The sequence below is a fragment of the Hipposideros armiger genome, unplaced genomic scaffold (assembly GCF_001890085.2).
Source record: "Hipposideros armiger isolate ML-2016 unplaced genomic scaffold, ASM189008v1 scaffold_610, whole genome shotgun sequence".
NCBI lineage: Eukaryota > Metazoa > Chordata > Mammalia > Chiroptera > Hipposideridae > Hipposideros > Hipposideros armiger.
The window spans coordinates 685,641-702,224 of NW_017731960.1; the positions used below are offsets into that span (position 1 = coordinate 685,641).

The 16,584-nt window shown below is 39.9% G+C and overlaps 1 protein-coding gene across 4 annotated transcripts in view; it reads right to left on the bottom strand.

Annotated features, from left to right (window-relative positions):
- The window catches only part of DENND5B (DENN domain containing 5B), a 158,531-nt gene that overhangs the window by 26,889 nt on the left and 115,058 nt on the right, over positions 1 to 16,584 (bottom strand). For 2 of the 4 annotated variants that reach the window (XM_019624972.1, XM_019624974.1), the window contains 5 exons: positions 11,009 to 11,102; positions 10,077 to 10,187; positions 6,245 to 6,376; positions 4,857 to 5,009; positions 3,451 to 3,529 (listed from right to left, as the gene is read on the bottom strand). In XM_019624972.1, coding sequence (XP_019480517.1) covers positions 3,451 to 3,529; positions 4,857 to 5,009; positions 6,245 to 6,376; positions 10,077 to 10,187; positions 11,009 to 11,102 — 569 coding nt within the window. The remainder of the gene's footprint in view (positions 1 to 3,450; positions 3,530 to 4,856; positions 5,010 to 6,244; positions 6,377 to 10,076; positions 10,188 to 11,008; positions 11,103 to 16,584) is intronic. The other 2 variants (XM_019624975.1, XM_019624976.1) reach the window with 1 other exon arrangement.

Here is a 16,584-nt window from a genome sequence, read left to right on the forward strand (position 1 = left end):
ATTCATAACAGTAGCAAAATTACAGTTATAGAGTAGCAACGAAAATAATTTTATGGTTGGGGGTCACCACAACATGAGGAACTGTATTAAAGGGTCACAGCATTAGGAAGGTTGAGACCTACTGGTTTAGCGGAACCTTGTTTGAGGATGCAAGGTTTAAGAACAACACCTATGTCTAAGCTGGCCACCATTTTTAAATGTAGAAACTTGTGGGTGATGTGTCAAGAACAGTCCTCTTTTTAGGATCAATTGCATTCTGAGATCCCTTCTCTGAAGTAGGATCTCAAAGTACTAGGTGCAGTGACTTAGTCAAAGTTTGACTAGGTCACAATTAAGATAGTCTGAAAGACATGGAGGAAACGTAAATGCATATTACTTAGTGCTAGAAGCCAATCTGAAAAGGCTACATACTTTATAATTCCAACTATATGACATTCTGGAAAAGACAAAAGTAGGGAGACAGTAAAAAGATCCATGATTGTCAGAGGTTGGAGAGGAAAGGGGTGAATAGACAGAGCAGAGGGGTCTTGAGGGCAGTGAAAGTACTCTGAATGATACTATGATGGGGACTACATGTCATTACACATTTGTCTAAACCCACAGTTCAACGCCAAGAGTGAACAACCCTAATGTAAACTATGGACTTTGGGTGATGATGTATCAATGTAGGTTCATCAATTGTAAGAAAGGTACCCCCTCTGATGGGTGATGTTAATAATGGGGGAGGCTATTCATGTGGGGGGCAGAGGGCATATGGGAAATCTCTGTATCATCTGCTCAGTATTGCTGTGAACCAAAAACTGCTCTAAAATATAAAGTCTATTAAAAAAGTTAAGATAGTCTACCCTCTTGCTAAGACAAGCCTTTTCTGTTCTTCTGCAGCCCTTAAAACATCTCTGACTCCTGCTTAGTGCTGCTTCTGAAGAAACAGTAATGAGCTGTCATCTAGTCTCATCCTGCCTCAATGCTAATAAGAGCAGCCTTCAAACCCACTGTGACTCTCTAAGGACTTGGAGGATGTTTCCTTAATATAAAAATGCAGTCTGTTTATTGTAATTAACAGTTGGCAAACAAAAACTATTTTTTGAACAGCCAAACCAAGCCAAACAAACCACCCAGATTTAAAAGCAGAAAAGTCAATGAACTGCTAATTTCTGTATAATTAGAACACACAGTTTCTCAGTAATTAAATATTTTATTTTTAAACTGATGTTTTTATGTATATATTTCACACTGTCCTAGTTCTGAATCCTAACTTCATGGGCTGAGTCATCCAAAGTGTTAGAGCAATATTTATAAAATCCATTCATCCAAATAGACAATAAATTGATTTCAAAAGCTACATGGCTTATATAATCCTATTTAGGATCAGTACAATACTTAGCTTGGGTTCCTTCTTCTTTCATTAGCCCTTTGTCAACACTTGACAGTGGAGCATAGTGACTGCATGGGGCTTTGACACATTTGGCATTTCTTAGCCTTAACCTCGGAGTTTTGCTGGTCCCACTACTGACCAACTGACTGAAGGCCACTGCCAACAGCTGGGTCTCTGGTCTCCAGCAGCCTAAGCCACGAAGCTGCTGGTGGTGCCCGCAGCTGCTTACTCTAACAGCTGGACATTCTCACAGGCCTCATTTGGCACAAGAGCCAAATGCTTCCTCCTCTCTGTCTTAACGCAGCCTGGCTTTCCAACATTTCATCCTACGAATGGCTGTTTCTTCCTAGGAATTTATTTTTTCTAATTAGGGTAAGCTACTTTGGTTACGGTCTTATGGGCTGAAAAGCTGCATTTTCTAGGAACACAGGTAAGTGTTACAGACAGTTTCAGAACACATGCCAATGCACTTTTACTTTTTCAGTAGAGAAAAGGGCAAAGGAATGGACACTAGAGAATGCTTTTTAACTTGATCTCAATTTTTATAAATATAGTTACATTCTGGGGCATTAAAACCTTAACATCCTGTCAAGAGGGGCGCCAGGGCAATGTGGTACCAGTTCATATTCCGAGCTGTTTCATTGGATAGATGTAAAAACTAGTTTCCCAACAACAAACACAACATTTAGGGGAGTACTGTGCGTTAGGGGTAGTGAGGGGAATGGAAATGGGGTGCTTCAATCATATTTGAAATGCTTTATTTCCTAAGCTGGTGGATGGCTTATGAGTTTGTAAAAATATTACTTTTTTACACTTCTGAGTGTCTAAAAAAACCCCCATAATTTTAGAAAAGTTTCCCAAATAGCTGATTCAGTATAAAGCATTTTATCTCTACTAGGCTTTCTACTTTTACTTCTACTTTTTGTGAAACAGATGGCTATTTTACATAAAGAAAAGCAAGCTCCTTGTGAAAAATACACAGTAGGTAGAACGTCTAGGAACCCTACATAACTAGAATTAGCTAAAGAAGTATGACACTTCTAACTTGAGATATCCTATTACAAATTGAAGAAGAAATCTGACTCCTGAAGATTTTGGCAACATATACACATTATTTTCCCTGAAAGATTAATGATGGTCATAAAACTTATCTTTAAGAAAAAAATCACTATATACTTCACCCTAATATTGCTGAGAGTAAGGTATATACTAAGTCCTCACTTAACATTGATAAGTTCTTAGAAAGTGCAACTTTGAGTTAAATGGCATATGACGAAGCCAATTTTTACCCTAGGCTATAAACAATAATTAAGTGCCTACAGCATATTTCTACAGCACATATTTTTACCAAAACATCACCAAACTTCTAAATAAAGACCCCAAACATTTCTAATATTAAACACTGAAATAAATATAAGTTATACATACATTTAAGAAAGATGAATAAAAACAAGTAAGATGATGATTTTCCAACCCACTTATTCCAGCTCAGGGTCCCGGTGGCTGGAGCCTATCCCGGCAGCTCAGGGTGCCAGGCGGGAACCAACCCTGGCCAGGACACCCTTCCACTCACACCCACACCCACACCCACACCCACACACTCACTCAGATGAGACAGTGGAGACACGCCAGTTCACCTCATGGGCACATCTCTGGGATGTAGGAGGAAACCAGAGTCCCCAGAAAAGACTCCACACAGACAGTGGACCCGGTCAGAAATTAATTTTTCTTCTCATCAATGTCATAACGAAGCAACATTGAACAAAACGACATTATTAAAAGACCAGCTGTGCTTGTATGATGCTTTACAATTCACATTATCTTATTTGATCATCATTAGTCTTGGCCTAGCTAATATTATTTTTCCTATCTTGTGGCTGAGGAAGCTGAAGATCAGAAAGGTCAGGTGACTCTTCCCAGCTCTCACACTTGGCAGACAATATTGCTCCTTCTACTTTACCTCACTACTGACAAGCTTGAGAGAAAGAGGTAGAGACAAAGCCACACAGTATTGATTCTTCACATGGTCCAATGCTGCCACTTCTGTAGAAACAATGGAATCAGTGAACTCTCACCTGGTGATTCTGCAAGGTGCTCTTGTTTCTCTTCTCTGTCCTGAAACTGAATTAAATGTGACCACAAAGCTGACTTTCCCTGAAAGTACAAGATACATAAAAAATTTTATTTTATAAGAAATAATTCGGGCCGGCCGAGTGGCGCAATGGTTAAGAACTCGCTTGGGATGCCAGAGGGCCCCGGTTTGGATCCCACATATGAGGGCCAGTGACACTGCCCTCCACAGCTAGGATGCTGAACAACAGCTCAACCTGGAGCTGGGCTGCCGTGAGTCGCTGGCGACGGCGTGGGCTGCAGTCCCTGTGGCAGTGGGTTGCCATGGGCTACCGTGTGTGGCCAGCAGCCAGCGTGAGCGGCCAGCAGCCGCAGTGAGCGGCCGTCCAGAAGCCGGCGACTGATCTGCCTCGCCTGGGAAGAGCGCAATGATGGTGCCAACTTGGGCCAGTGAAGCAACATCCTCCACAACTAGACTGAAGAACAAAACGACAGCAACTTGTCTGTTCCCCTTCCCCCAATTCCCCAGCACTGTTCCCATCCCCCCAATTCACCAATAAAAATCTTTAAAAAAAAAAAAAAAAAAAGAAATAATTCATTAAAAAAATAATTTCTCATCAAAACCATCCCCACTGAAATGGCCATTCTGAAGTTTGGAGATTCAAGCTCATCCATTCCTAGCAGCATGACATTCTGAGCATCACCCTTTGCCTCACTGAGAAGACTGGCAATGCTTGGGGAAGGGCAGCTGCTAAGCATGAGGCCCCAAGTGCTGGCCCAGAGATTTCTGACTTCAGCTTGGTTACTTAGGTATGTAATTAGGGCTGTCCCTACTAGTCACACTAGTAGCCACGGAATTAAAAGGCTCTAGCAGCACAGAATGTATTTGTATACATCCATATGCAAAATATGTTTGAATATATTGACTGGCAGTGAGAGAAGAAAATTGGGGCAAGAGGAGAAAGAGAAAAGGGGAAGAAGAAACATGTACACAACAGGGAAAAAAAACCCAAAAACAAAAACAGAAAGGAAGACTAGAGGGACAAAAGCAAAGAAACCATTTGACTTTTTCCACTCTGAATAGCTAGATAAAACGGTAAAGAACTGTATATTCTGCGATTCTGCCCTGGACTCCAATGAAAGCAGACACTTAATGGAGTTTACAGGGGATGTGGCTCTGCAGTGAATGTGCTGTTTCATCCTGTCCTGTTTACCAGGAAAGAGCCCCAAGCGCCTCCTAATCATGGGTTACGTTTTCTTTTTCTGGAATTAAAACGCCTGTGGCGCATTCCTAGTCATCCCGTGACAAAGGAACATATCCTTTAATTTTTATGACATTCTTTTTTCCTTGTTACATTTCCTAACAGAGCTCCTAAGCGGCCATGTCACCAGGGCCTTCTGAGACTGTTACCTGCTTGACCTGCAAACCGTGGCTCCATATCCTTTCCAGCAGGTCACAGAGGCTGGCGATCAAGGTGTTCTCCTCTAAGCCGGTTATGTTTGCTTCTCCATGGCCCAGTTCCACGGCTTCGTGGCCCATCTTCTCCACCAACATGCGTTTTGTCTGAAAACATCATGTGTGGTCACAAGTGTTGTCTCGGCAGGGAAGCCAAAACCCAACAAGCCATTACTGGATCAGGAGACCTGGCTTCCCTTCGTATATCTAACTGCAGATTTTTCTTCACCTTGGGAAAAGTGTCTTAATCTCTGTAGTCAGATAACTGGAGTAATATTATGTATATAGAGGGTCACTAGAGAGAGATTACGATACTCTTTTAAAGTATCCCCATGTAAGTGTTTATGTACGATAGTTTTCAGATTACTAACTTGAGCAGCATTGGGGAATTACATCAGACCTAGGAAATGTACTGTCAGAACCTGAAACCCCATCCTGCCACAACTAGCAACCCACTGCCCCGCATCTTAACATATTAAAGATTCCTGCACTGAGTTTTGACTGTGTTTAGGCAGAAACCACAATACAAATTTTTTTGAGAACTCTAATTTGTGAGTAAACCAGGCCTTTTTTTTTCCTTCCTCTTTTACTCTTTTATCTCTCTCTGCTCAGGAGTATGCAGTGGAAAGGAAATGGAAATCAGTTTCAAGTATGTTAATCTGTAGCAGTCTTAGCTGCTCTTATAAAATGCAGAGAATCTAGTTCCTTTAGGCAGGGGCCTTGTCTGGCTAACTCAGCACTGTCTGCTGATGCTTTGAAAGCTGTGCAGTTATTGAATACACAGAGAAGGTCCTCAAGGAATGACTGTCAAACAAATGAATGAAATTATTGGCTAAAATGATGTTGAGTTTTGTCAACTTATATTCCTACCTCTGATAAAAACAGATATCACAGAGGAGACTAGTGTGTAATACACAGAAACTTACAACACAGCTAAGGTCTTCCTCCTTATGGATATACACACAAGTACGGGTATGGATAGGGCTCTACACAGAGGCATGTACAGGCACACAGAAAAAATGTGTTGCCTTTGGCGTAAGATGACAGCATCTCCAACACAACCCTTGACAAGCTTAATACCCAGTCATGTTGGAGAGGAAAACAGCAATGGCTGAAAAGGTGAGAAAAACTGTGCGGGGCTCCCCTGTCACTGATTCTGGGGGTGATGGAGAACCCATGGAGGTTCATGTCCTCAGCAGAGAGCACACAAGGTTTAGGCCCCGGTACAAGTTTTTTTCTAGAGAAGCTACAGGCTCAGACGGCGGCTGACTGCTCATCTCAGCCTCACACGTGGCGCACACGTGAATGCACACTGCCTCCTCGCATTAGTGGGTAATACATACCTTCATTCTACATTCTTTTAATAAGCCTTCTACAAATTTCCAGTTGGTTTGTGCAATCACAGCGGGAGAGAGGTCTGACAATTTGGGTTGCCTCAGGTTTTTTCCTAAACTTCGTGCCTCTTGCATATATTTCTAAAAATTAAAGAGTATTTTTAATGCATAGACATCAGATATTCTTCTGACCTACTTAACCTTAGACAAACAAGTGCAGGAACAACAAGATGCAAAAAGGCCATAAGTGTACATGTGCAGCAGCAATTCAAGTTGTGGTGTGCCAAAAGGCAGAGGAATTTGTACCTCCCACCCCCTCCCCTGTGGCAACGACAGTGACAGAAACCCCATCTGGTTAAAACCCATTCAGAATGAGATGGCAATTCATCTAGTTGAGTCTTTTTACTGGGAATACCCAATGTTGTGATTTAGTCAGGCTCCCGGTTGGATGAACAAATCTGAGCATCTGGATTATAAATTCAAGGTTGTGCAGGAACCCAGTGATCCTCAGATCTGGTTTCCGTCATTCCTCCCTCTCCCCACAGATTAAGCAACTTAACATACCTCTAGCTCTGTAACCAAGCCCTTTGCTCTAGTCAAGTCCAAACAGTAAAATCAGGAGCTCTAGAATCTAGGTGCAACAACTAACTTTATGGCCTCAAGCATATTTGCTTATTCATAAATGGGCATAAAACGTGCCCACCTCCGTCAGGAGAAGGGCCGTGAGATCACTCTGCAAAGTATCATGTGCTCCAGATGCAGGAGGCCTCTTGTTTTCTGTGACATGTTTCCTACATCCCTCCCCTGTCTTCTTCCACAATCAAGAGAAAGTAGAAACATCGTATCACTTTCAGAGACAGTGATGGCTCAGAGAGTTCCACAGAAACCCGGTCCACTGCTCTTAACCTTTGGTTAGTGCATATCTAGGGGGGGGAAAAAATCTCTACATATGATTAGCACAGAATACCTGCTGTCTCTTTCTATGCCATCTGCAAAAGCCCATCCAGATACCTTATGTTTGTATCAGGACCATAGGGAAGAATTCCCAAAAAGTCCACGCGTCTTGGGACCATATTTAGAGAATAACTACTCTAAATTATATAGTAGAACTAGCAGTTTGTTGGGGGGAGAGAGAGGGATTGCAAGCCAGCGCATCCTCCCACAGACACATATGTGAAATCCATCTCACTATCTTAAGGGGAAATTTGAAATTACAAGTGAAGATGTGTAAAATCCTTTGCATTCCTTAAATAAAAGGGAGTTTGTGTATTTATTTCCCTTTGGAAGAAAACGAGTCCACTAAAACTGGTACAAATCTTTAAAAAAACCCATTGATTAGGGATTCAACTGATTAGTTTAGCTGCTACTTCCCAACCCTCCTGATGAAAAGCTGCATTAATAAAATAATCTGTTTCCTTTCCAGTGCAATAATTTTAAGGACAAATTTAAAAATCAAATGAACTCTACAAGCATTTAGTCCTCTTAACACTTGTGTATACTTCCTTCTGCTTTAAATCTTTTTTAGAGGGTCAAAGAAAGATGGAAAATTGAGAATGAGAGACAACTATTACCACGAGGGAAATTAAGTGTAACAAGGTCTATCAAAAACATCCTGAAGGTTAGTTTTCAAATAAATAAAAGCATGAAATGAAAAGCTTCAGAAAAACCAACCCGCTGTATAAGGCAGGGACCCTACGTGAGAATTATGATAACTGCATTTCCTATTACTTCAGGTTGTGCTACTGTTCTTTGGAATATTACATATCAGAGATAAAAGGCTGGTAAAAACAAATGTCAAATGGTGAATGCTACAAGGCTCAGTTTCTCCCCCAGTCTCAATCCCTGTCTCTAGGACTTGGGCAAATGCAGAGACAATCACCATGAGACTCAATTCTAAAGAAAAGTTACATATCAAAGTTGGTTTAGGAAGAAATGCCGGCTGGAAGGAAAGGAGTGAGGAGCACCATCAGGCAGGAGGGTAGGAAGAAGCCTCGGGCATTCTCTTTTTTCCCGAAATATATGAATAATTAGATTTTTTAAAGTCAATAATTGGATTAAAAATTAAGCACTGTTTAAAATTTATGTTCTATTTCATAAGTGAAAACAAGCGAGAACGGGGCTGTCCTTTGAGGGGCCACATTTACCGAGCACCCAGCACCATGCCCATGGGGCGGGGATGGTTGTTAGGCAACAGTGAGCTCCGCAGGGCCTGAGCAGCTCTGCTGGAGCCCCAGAATGAGCAACACGCCAAGAGCATGCACAGAAAGAATACAGAAGGTGGGACAGGCCCTTCCCCACAGCAACGGGCTGCCTCTGTGTATTGCAAAACAGAGCAGTGCCTTTACAATAACTAAGTGATGAGAAAAACGTGACTTTCTTCAAAATGCAGCAGGAGGAAAAGGTGTATTTTAAGGTGAAAATAGAGAAAAAAGAGAAGCATTTCACAAGGAATGTTTTTATAATAAAGTCCGTTTCACTGCAGAGGCAAGTCACCTCAGATTTCTGCTGAGAGTCCTACTATGCTCTTCTTCACTTTTGTCAAAGACAAACGTAACAAACTACTAGGAACTACCGTATTTCCCCATGTATAAGATGCTCCCATGTATAAGACACACCTTAATTTTGGGTCCCGAAATTTGAAAAAAAATGTATTACATAAAGTTATTGAACTCAAGTTTCATTCATCATAAAATTCATACAACTCCTCATCACTGTCAAAACTCCCAACCATTAGCTTGNAAATGTATTACATAAAGTTATTGAACTCAAGTTTCATTCATCATAAAATTCATACAACTCCTCATCACTGTCAAAACTCCCAACCATTAGCTTGTTCTCATCTGTGTGTGATGACAAATCACTGTCTTCATATATTGCCTCGTCCTCAGTTCCATCTATGGCATTTGAAATCTACAACCACTGTATAAGACGCACCCAGGTTTTAGACCCCAAATTTTTCCAAAAAAGGTGCATCTTATACATGGGGAAATATGGTACTTATGAAAACATGTCCTATTAGCCAATAAACACTGAACTAACTGCTCTTTAGTACAGGTTCTCCCTAAATTTTCTAAGAAACATCCTGTTCCTCTAACTGGAGCTTGTGAAGAGAAGACCACTATGAAGTTAATTGGTGATAATACATCATAATGGGAAAAAATTACAACCAATAGTCCTAAATTGCTCTTGCCCTGAGGTGAGTAGCTGTTTGGTGCCGGCTGGTATGCAGGGTTCCCAGGGAGAGTACTGGCCTGGAGTTCAGGAGTCCTGCGCCATAGGCTCAGCGATGCCTTTGTGTGTCCATTTAACTTTGGACAAGTCTCTTGGACTTCAAATCACATCAAGTTGAACAAGATGATCTCAGGTGTTCCCCTTAGCACTAAGATTCTACATTGATGACCTGATTTTCTGACCGTGTATAGACCAAAAAGAGTAAATTAAAGTGCTGTGGAGATAAATCCTAGCCAAAGAAACGCTGACTGAAAATGAATCACTTCAGCAAAACGCTTAAACAAAGGAGAGTTTGAATATTTAATACGTTTCCCTTTGGAAGAAAAACAATTTGCTAAATCCACCTCCATCCCCCACAAACCCACTGATTAGGAGTTTGAATAATCAGTTTTACCTGCCAACAGTACAGAATCACTCGTGTTAGCACACACCACCACGAAAAGGTACCGTACCACACACAAGAGGAAGTGGAGAGCCAAATGAGAGGTAACGTCACAAGGTGATGTGAGGCATTCTAAATCTATGTGTACTCACGCATGTGGATAATTCAAGGAACACCAAAGACAAGGTTTGGGAACATCTGCAAAGCACTTTCAGGCCAAGAACATACCAGGCAGCACTCAGAGAAGGATTTTTTGGGAGGTCGTGCAGGAGGAGGTGGACCCTGATCCCACTCCCAGAATGCCATGGAGTTCTGACAGACCACAAGTTCCCCCGGAGGCTAAGAGGATGGAGAAATGCCAATGACAGAAAAGCAAAAAAGAAAAGGATATGGGAGAAAGAGACAAGCAAAACAGGCATGCATATGATAAAGTCACAGCAAAAGAAAGGGGAGAGAAGAAAATACGGTAGCACAAAGAAAAGCACTAGAGAGATGATGCTTCGATTCTTAAAACAATGTTTAAAATCATATATGTGTGAACACATCAACAGAAAGCAGTATATATTTGGAATGATGTTTTCTGCTTTATTTCTACACATCTGAGCTTAGAAAATAGTTAACAGATCTTCTGATTTTTCTTTTGATCACAAGAAATAATCAACTTATTTAATATTATTCAAATATATAATTATGGTTTTATTTTCAAGTAGTACAAATAAAGCTTAAGATCTTAATTTTAAAACAATAAACATTAAAAAAAAAACTTTTAAAATGGTGTCAGCAAGCCAAGGACAAAGCAGAAGCAAATCCATCTTTACTCGCTAAGTTTAAATTATGCTTGAAACTTAGACATGTCTACACTTCTGGAAAATTTTTTTCCTTACAGGACACATACAGACCAAAAATATTACTTCAACTTAGCTTTGTACTTATGGAGACTTGTTTTAAAGCCTTATTTTAATGTACTGAAATTACAAAATGGAAGCAAAGGTGTTTTCTGCTATAAGTCAGTACAAAAGGATTACTATTTTAAAATATTAATATAACTGAACTGTTTTATACAAAGAATGGGGAAGAACCTACACAATGACACCTGCTGGGCCAAGTGAGCCTGGAGCGTGGCTCCTGCATCAGGTACCCCAGGAAGGCAGCCCACATACCTCCCTCAAGTCGTTGTCCAGCCCCACGTGCTCGGAATGCTGGCGAAGGCGGTCTTTCCTGCGCTGTGTGGTGGCACTCCGACTCACCCAGCGACTGAAAAAACAGGAGGTGTCAGTGAAAACAACCAAACCAAAAAATGGGGCCACTTACCTTTAAAAGAGAAAGAATGAACTGTTCAAAACAAAAGACTAACAATAGTTATTTTTCTGTTTTTTAAATATAACAGCTTTATTGAGATATAATTTAAGTACCATACAATCACCCATTTGAAGCATGTAGTTCCATGGTTTTTAGTATTTCGTCACCACAGTCAATACTTTTTTAAAACTGAGGTTAAAAACTTCATAGCATCTCCTCCGAAATGATCCTCTGCTTTCTATCATACCTGTCCAACAGAGCCCCAAACCTTGGCTGAATACTACCCTTTCTCTTCCCTATTCTATTCATGTAGACTCATTCTTGATTTCACTCATGACTACCTAAGAACCATTTTACCTGTCCTTTATCAACTCTCCCCCAATCCCCTCAAAAGCTATTCTATATCTTTCACTTTACCCTCAAGTTCTCCACTTGTAACTAAATACCCACCTTGCCTCCTTCCTCTGGCCCTCCATTTAATGATATATACACACAGTCACCTCGTCTTTCTGGCCATGGCTCAAAACTATTTCTTCCACCTGGTTCCCTGACCAATTCTCTCCTGCCTTCTTCAGCCTGCTCCATTGGTCACCTCCTTTGCTCTCTCCAGTTTTTCTCTTCCAATTGAATATTTCCTTTCAACTTACAATCATGCTGGTCTCTCTCTCTCTCAGCCCTCTATAGTTATGTTTAAATCTCTTCACTCTTCTCGTGTGAAAATGCTTGAAGAGAAAAGTTTAGATGTAAGGTCTCTACTTATTTATTTTTGGATCTTTAGTTCATCTCAAATCATCTTCTTCCCGGGAAAATGCTCTTGACTAAAGCCACTGATATCCCTACCTGCCATATGCAATGGCTATTATTTGTCAATTATCAGCTTACTCAAACCTCTCTGCTATGTTTAGTTGTTCTGATCATTCCTACCTTAAAACTCCAACTATTTCCAACCATCTCAATGGTTCCAACGAGATACGCTCTCTCACCTTTGTCCATGAAGTTTTCTCCCAACTTCCATTCATCTTTAGATAGCTTAGATGGCACACAGACATGTTCTATGATTACTCCAAATCTAAATTAGATACCCCTCTTGTACTTCCCAACTGTAGTACCTCTCACACTGTGTTATTCTTACTTAACCCTATTTTCTATAAAATCCTCTCTACTATAAACTCTTGAAGGGCTTATATCATGTCTGTCAGCCAACTTACTGGCAATATCTACTATATCACCTGCCCCTTCTATAAATACACTTTAAATAATCAGAGATGCAGTCTAACATTTAAGTGTACAGATGTTCATCACAGCATGTAAGCAGTAACAAACTGTGTGTTTCCTTCATTTTGAGACCCACATTTTGGCTTTTAAATGTTCCTGAAATTAGGATGTATCTTTCACTTCAAAAGCATGCTGAATGCATAATTTTTCCAAAAGCTTTTGAGTTAATAGCAGATTTTACAGCCAACAGTTACTTAGAATTAAGTAAATATGCTCAAAACAATCTAAATGTTCTACAGTAGGGGGTGCTATACAATGAAATATATAATCATTTAAAAAAATCAAGTTTCTAGAAATATTAATAATATGGGAGATTGTTCCTGATATAATAATGAATGGAAAGCAAGACTGTATAAACAATATTCTAATTTTGTAAAAAAAAACGAACAAAAAAGTGTGAACATACACATGTGCACACACACCAGGATCCATGTACTGGAAACATATTAAATGCTAACATCTCATGGTGATGGCATTATGGGTGGTTGTAAAATGTACTTTTATCACGTTCCAATATTCTAAATTTTCAAGTGAATATTTTTATATCACACTATTTAGAAAATTTTCTCAGGTCTTAACTATGTAGTCATCACACTATTCTAAGAATTATTTACTTTTGAGTATATATCCTTGACAGCACAGAGTTACAACAGTTTAAAAAATGAATTTACATTTTTGCCGTTCAGGAACAGTCATATTGCATTACTGACAATTTGTTATTAAATTTTTTTATTAATAAAGTATTCAATTTACAAAAAGCTTAACATGAGAATGCTGCTTCTTTTCTTTTTAAATAATTTATGCATGCCTTTGGCTTCAAGCTTCTGAATCATCAACTTTCAGTCTGCTAGAGGAACACTGAATAATTTGATAAAAATGGTAGCAAGGAAGATGTCCTCTCTTATAGTAGTTTTAAAAAAAGGGAACAGGTTTGTATCAGGAAAAAAATGTGCAAAGATCTAGTGATAGATCTTTGAAGTGGAATCCTTGGAAATTCCCCTAAAGCAGATCAATGTAAGACTGCAAAGAGGAGACAAAGAAAATTGGAGTAACTGAAAAAAAAAGATCCAGAAAAAAACCCAGTACGACACTGACAAAGGTTGTTTCCTTGACCAAACTTTAATCAGGCAGGCTCCTTGAACCATCTCCTAGGTCCATTGGTGCACTTCCTTGTGAAATCCAGTTTTAGCAAGAACCCTCTAAGGCAGTTTGGAAGGAACCCCATCCTCAGATGATCACTCTTATCTGATCTGGTACCTCATCCTGCCCCATCCCCCAGCTGATGCCTAATCACTCTGACCTGCCTTCAGCAAGAATCCTGGTAGGTCAGTTTAGTCAGAGTCGTCCCTTACCCCTAATGTTTCCTCTTAGTAATTTCCTCCACTCTGCTGCTTGGCTATCAATTTCTACTTGCCCATGCTGTATTTGGAGTGAAGCCCAATCTCTCCTTCCCACTGTGGTGGTCCCTACACTTATCACCATGGAACCTCCCTGACTAAAGTCTGTCTCACCATCTTCAACAAGAGTCTTGAATATTTTTGTTCTTTAACAACTCTGAAGCAGAATATAAACATCAGCTGATAAACTTACATAATAAATAAAGGAGAAGAGTTAAATATATGTAACAAGAACAAGAAGAACAAAACTGTATAAAGAGGGCCAGCCGAGTGGCGCGTTGGTTAAGAGCTAGCTTGGGATGCCAGAGGGCCCCGGTTCGGATCCCACATATGAGGGCCAGTGACACTGCCCTCCACAGCTAAGATGCTGAACAACAGCTTAACCTGGAGCTGGGCTGCCGTGAGTCGGGGGCGCCAGTGTAGGCTGCAGCCCCTGTGGCAGTGGGTTGCCATGGGCTACTGTGTGTAGCCAGCAGCCCCGTGAGCGGCCAGCAGCCAATGTGAGCGGCCGTCCAGAAGCCGGCGACTGATCTGCCTTGCCTGGGAAATGATGGTGCCAACATGGGCCAGTGAAGCAACATCCTCCACAACTAGACTGAAGAACAAAAACAACAGCAACTTGCCTGTTCCCCTTCCCCCAATTCCCCAGCACTGTTCCCATCCCCCCACAATTCCCCAATTAAAAAAAAAATCTTAAAAAAATAAAAAAGTATAAAGACCTGGGTAGAGATTTTTGACCTGGAGGCCTTGGAAATAGCTCTGTAGCAAGAAAAGTCAATGTAAGGTAGTAAAATTTGTTTAGGGATTTAAAAAATTAGGGCTACTGGGTAGAATGGTTCAAATAAATAATAAACATCTGAAACAGGACATAAATGCCAGCTAATGAAAGTATATAATAAAGGGAAGGGGGAGATGAATACAAAAGGCAGAACATTTCCCGTGGCAGGCAAAAGTGGAAAAGGCTTAGGTAAAGAAGTGGACAAATATTAACTTATCTAATATAACTAGCATCTCACTATACACTCTGTGGGACAAAATGCCATAATTTTATTTTCAAAACAGGGAAATGAGTACCTGCTTAAGAAAATAAAAGACCACACATTCCTGGTCTTGTTAGGTAATTAATTTATTCTTTGCATTATTAAACCTCATGTACTAAGCATAATTTTACCAAAGATAATCCCATCTGCTGAATCACTAAAGATCGCTTATTTGCTTTTGCCTTGTAAGCAGCATATTAAATTCTAACAGTCGATCAACCACTTACACAGGCCTGGTTATAAATCTCTACCCTGCAATTAGTTCTGTGATCGTTCTTCTTTCAGACTACAATCTACCTGAAAATGTGATGCTTGGGGCTCTGTGTGGACATGGGAAATCCTGAGATTATATATAAGACTAAAAGCAAGAAAATATGGCAGTAAGATTTTAAAATTGAAATCTTCCCACCTGAGCACTCCCTACTTCCCTCCTTGCTTTATTTTTCATCATAAATCTAATCACTATCTAACAGGTTACTTATTTTACATATTAAGTTCCTTTCTTGCTTGTTTCCTTCTACTTGAAAGCAGGGATTTTTGTTGTTTTGCTCACTGTTAGACTCCCAGTGAACAGGGCAGTGCCTCACATATAGTAGGGGTTCCATAAATATTTGCCAGATGAATGAATGAGCAATCCAGTGCAATCAAAAAGGAAATAAAAATTATTAAAATTAATCTACTTGTATCAAAGTGACTCAAACAATTAGGGTATTTTACAAAGTAAGAAAAAAAAATGAACAAACTGATGACTAATTTGTTCTGATGTAAACTCATCCACTTCTGAAAAATAGGACATTGTATCTATACCATGACCTGGACAGTTTGAACCCCACAACTGTCAACATCAATTAACACATTTCTAAGTTCAGTGTTTATCAAAGCAGGGACAGCTCTGCAGTGGAGGATGAAACCCTGTAAATTAACTGTGCATACTGCTCTTTCTTTTCCTTTCAGAGCGTAGTATTTATCATTATAAATCTCCACCCCTTACAGGTCTCAGTTACAAAATTTGGAAATTTTCATCACTGCTTTATTAATAGCATTCTGGGAAATAAAAAGTTCAGTACCAAAAACTCTGCAACTTATGGTTCAACAGATCATCTAAAAGGGAGAAACGTCATACTCTTAAGGTCATCTTTTAAGAAACTTCATATTACTTACTTAGTTTGGGCCACTTAAGTCAAAAGGCATAATTCCACCTCTTTTTTACTGCCCTCACTGACTCTATACTTGTCTTCTGAAAACTCAGGTGGCTCAACACCACTTCCATCTTGTGTACCAAATCTTCATATCAGTCTTCTATCTCATTTCTTTGCTATGACCTGGCTTCTTTCCCCTGGCCTTCTCTGATTCTCTTTAATAAGCTCACACGCTGTAGAATGTTAAGAGTATTTTCAGATGAGAAGACAGGCAAGTAATTCCAACTTGTCCAAGGTTCCTAAGATGGTTAGTGGTTAAGAATGAACTAAATTCTGGAATTGCTGCTTTCCTCTTCAAAGCTCTTTCTTTCCAACTTACCCTATTCCCCATAAATACCCTCCTTTGTGTCCTTTCTTGTAAAACACTTCTTTATTACTCGCTTGTTAATAAAACACTTGTATTCACCTAAAATCAAGAACTCCCCTAGACCCAAATAACTGTTTTCAATTCTAACCACAGTCAGTTATTTTCTAAATGGAATCATCTCTCATAAAGAATGACAGGGTTTACCTTTATTTTTCGTTG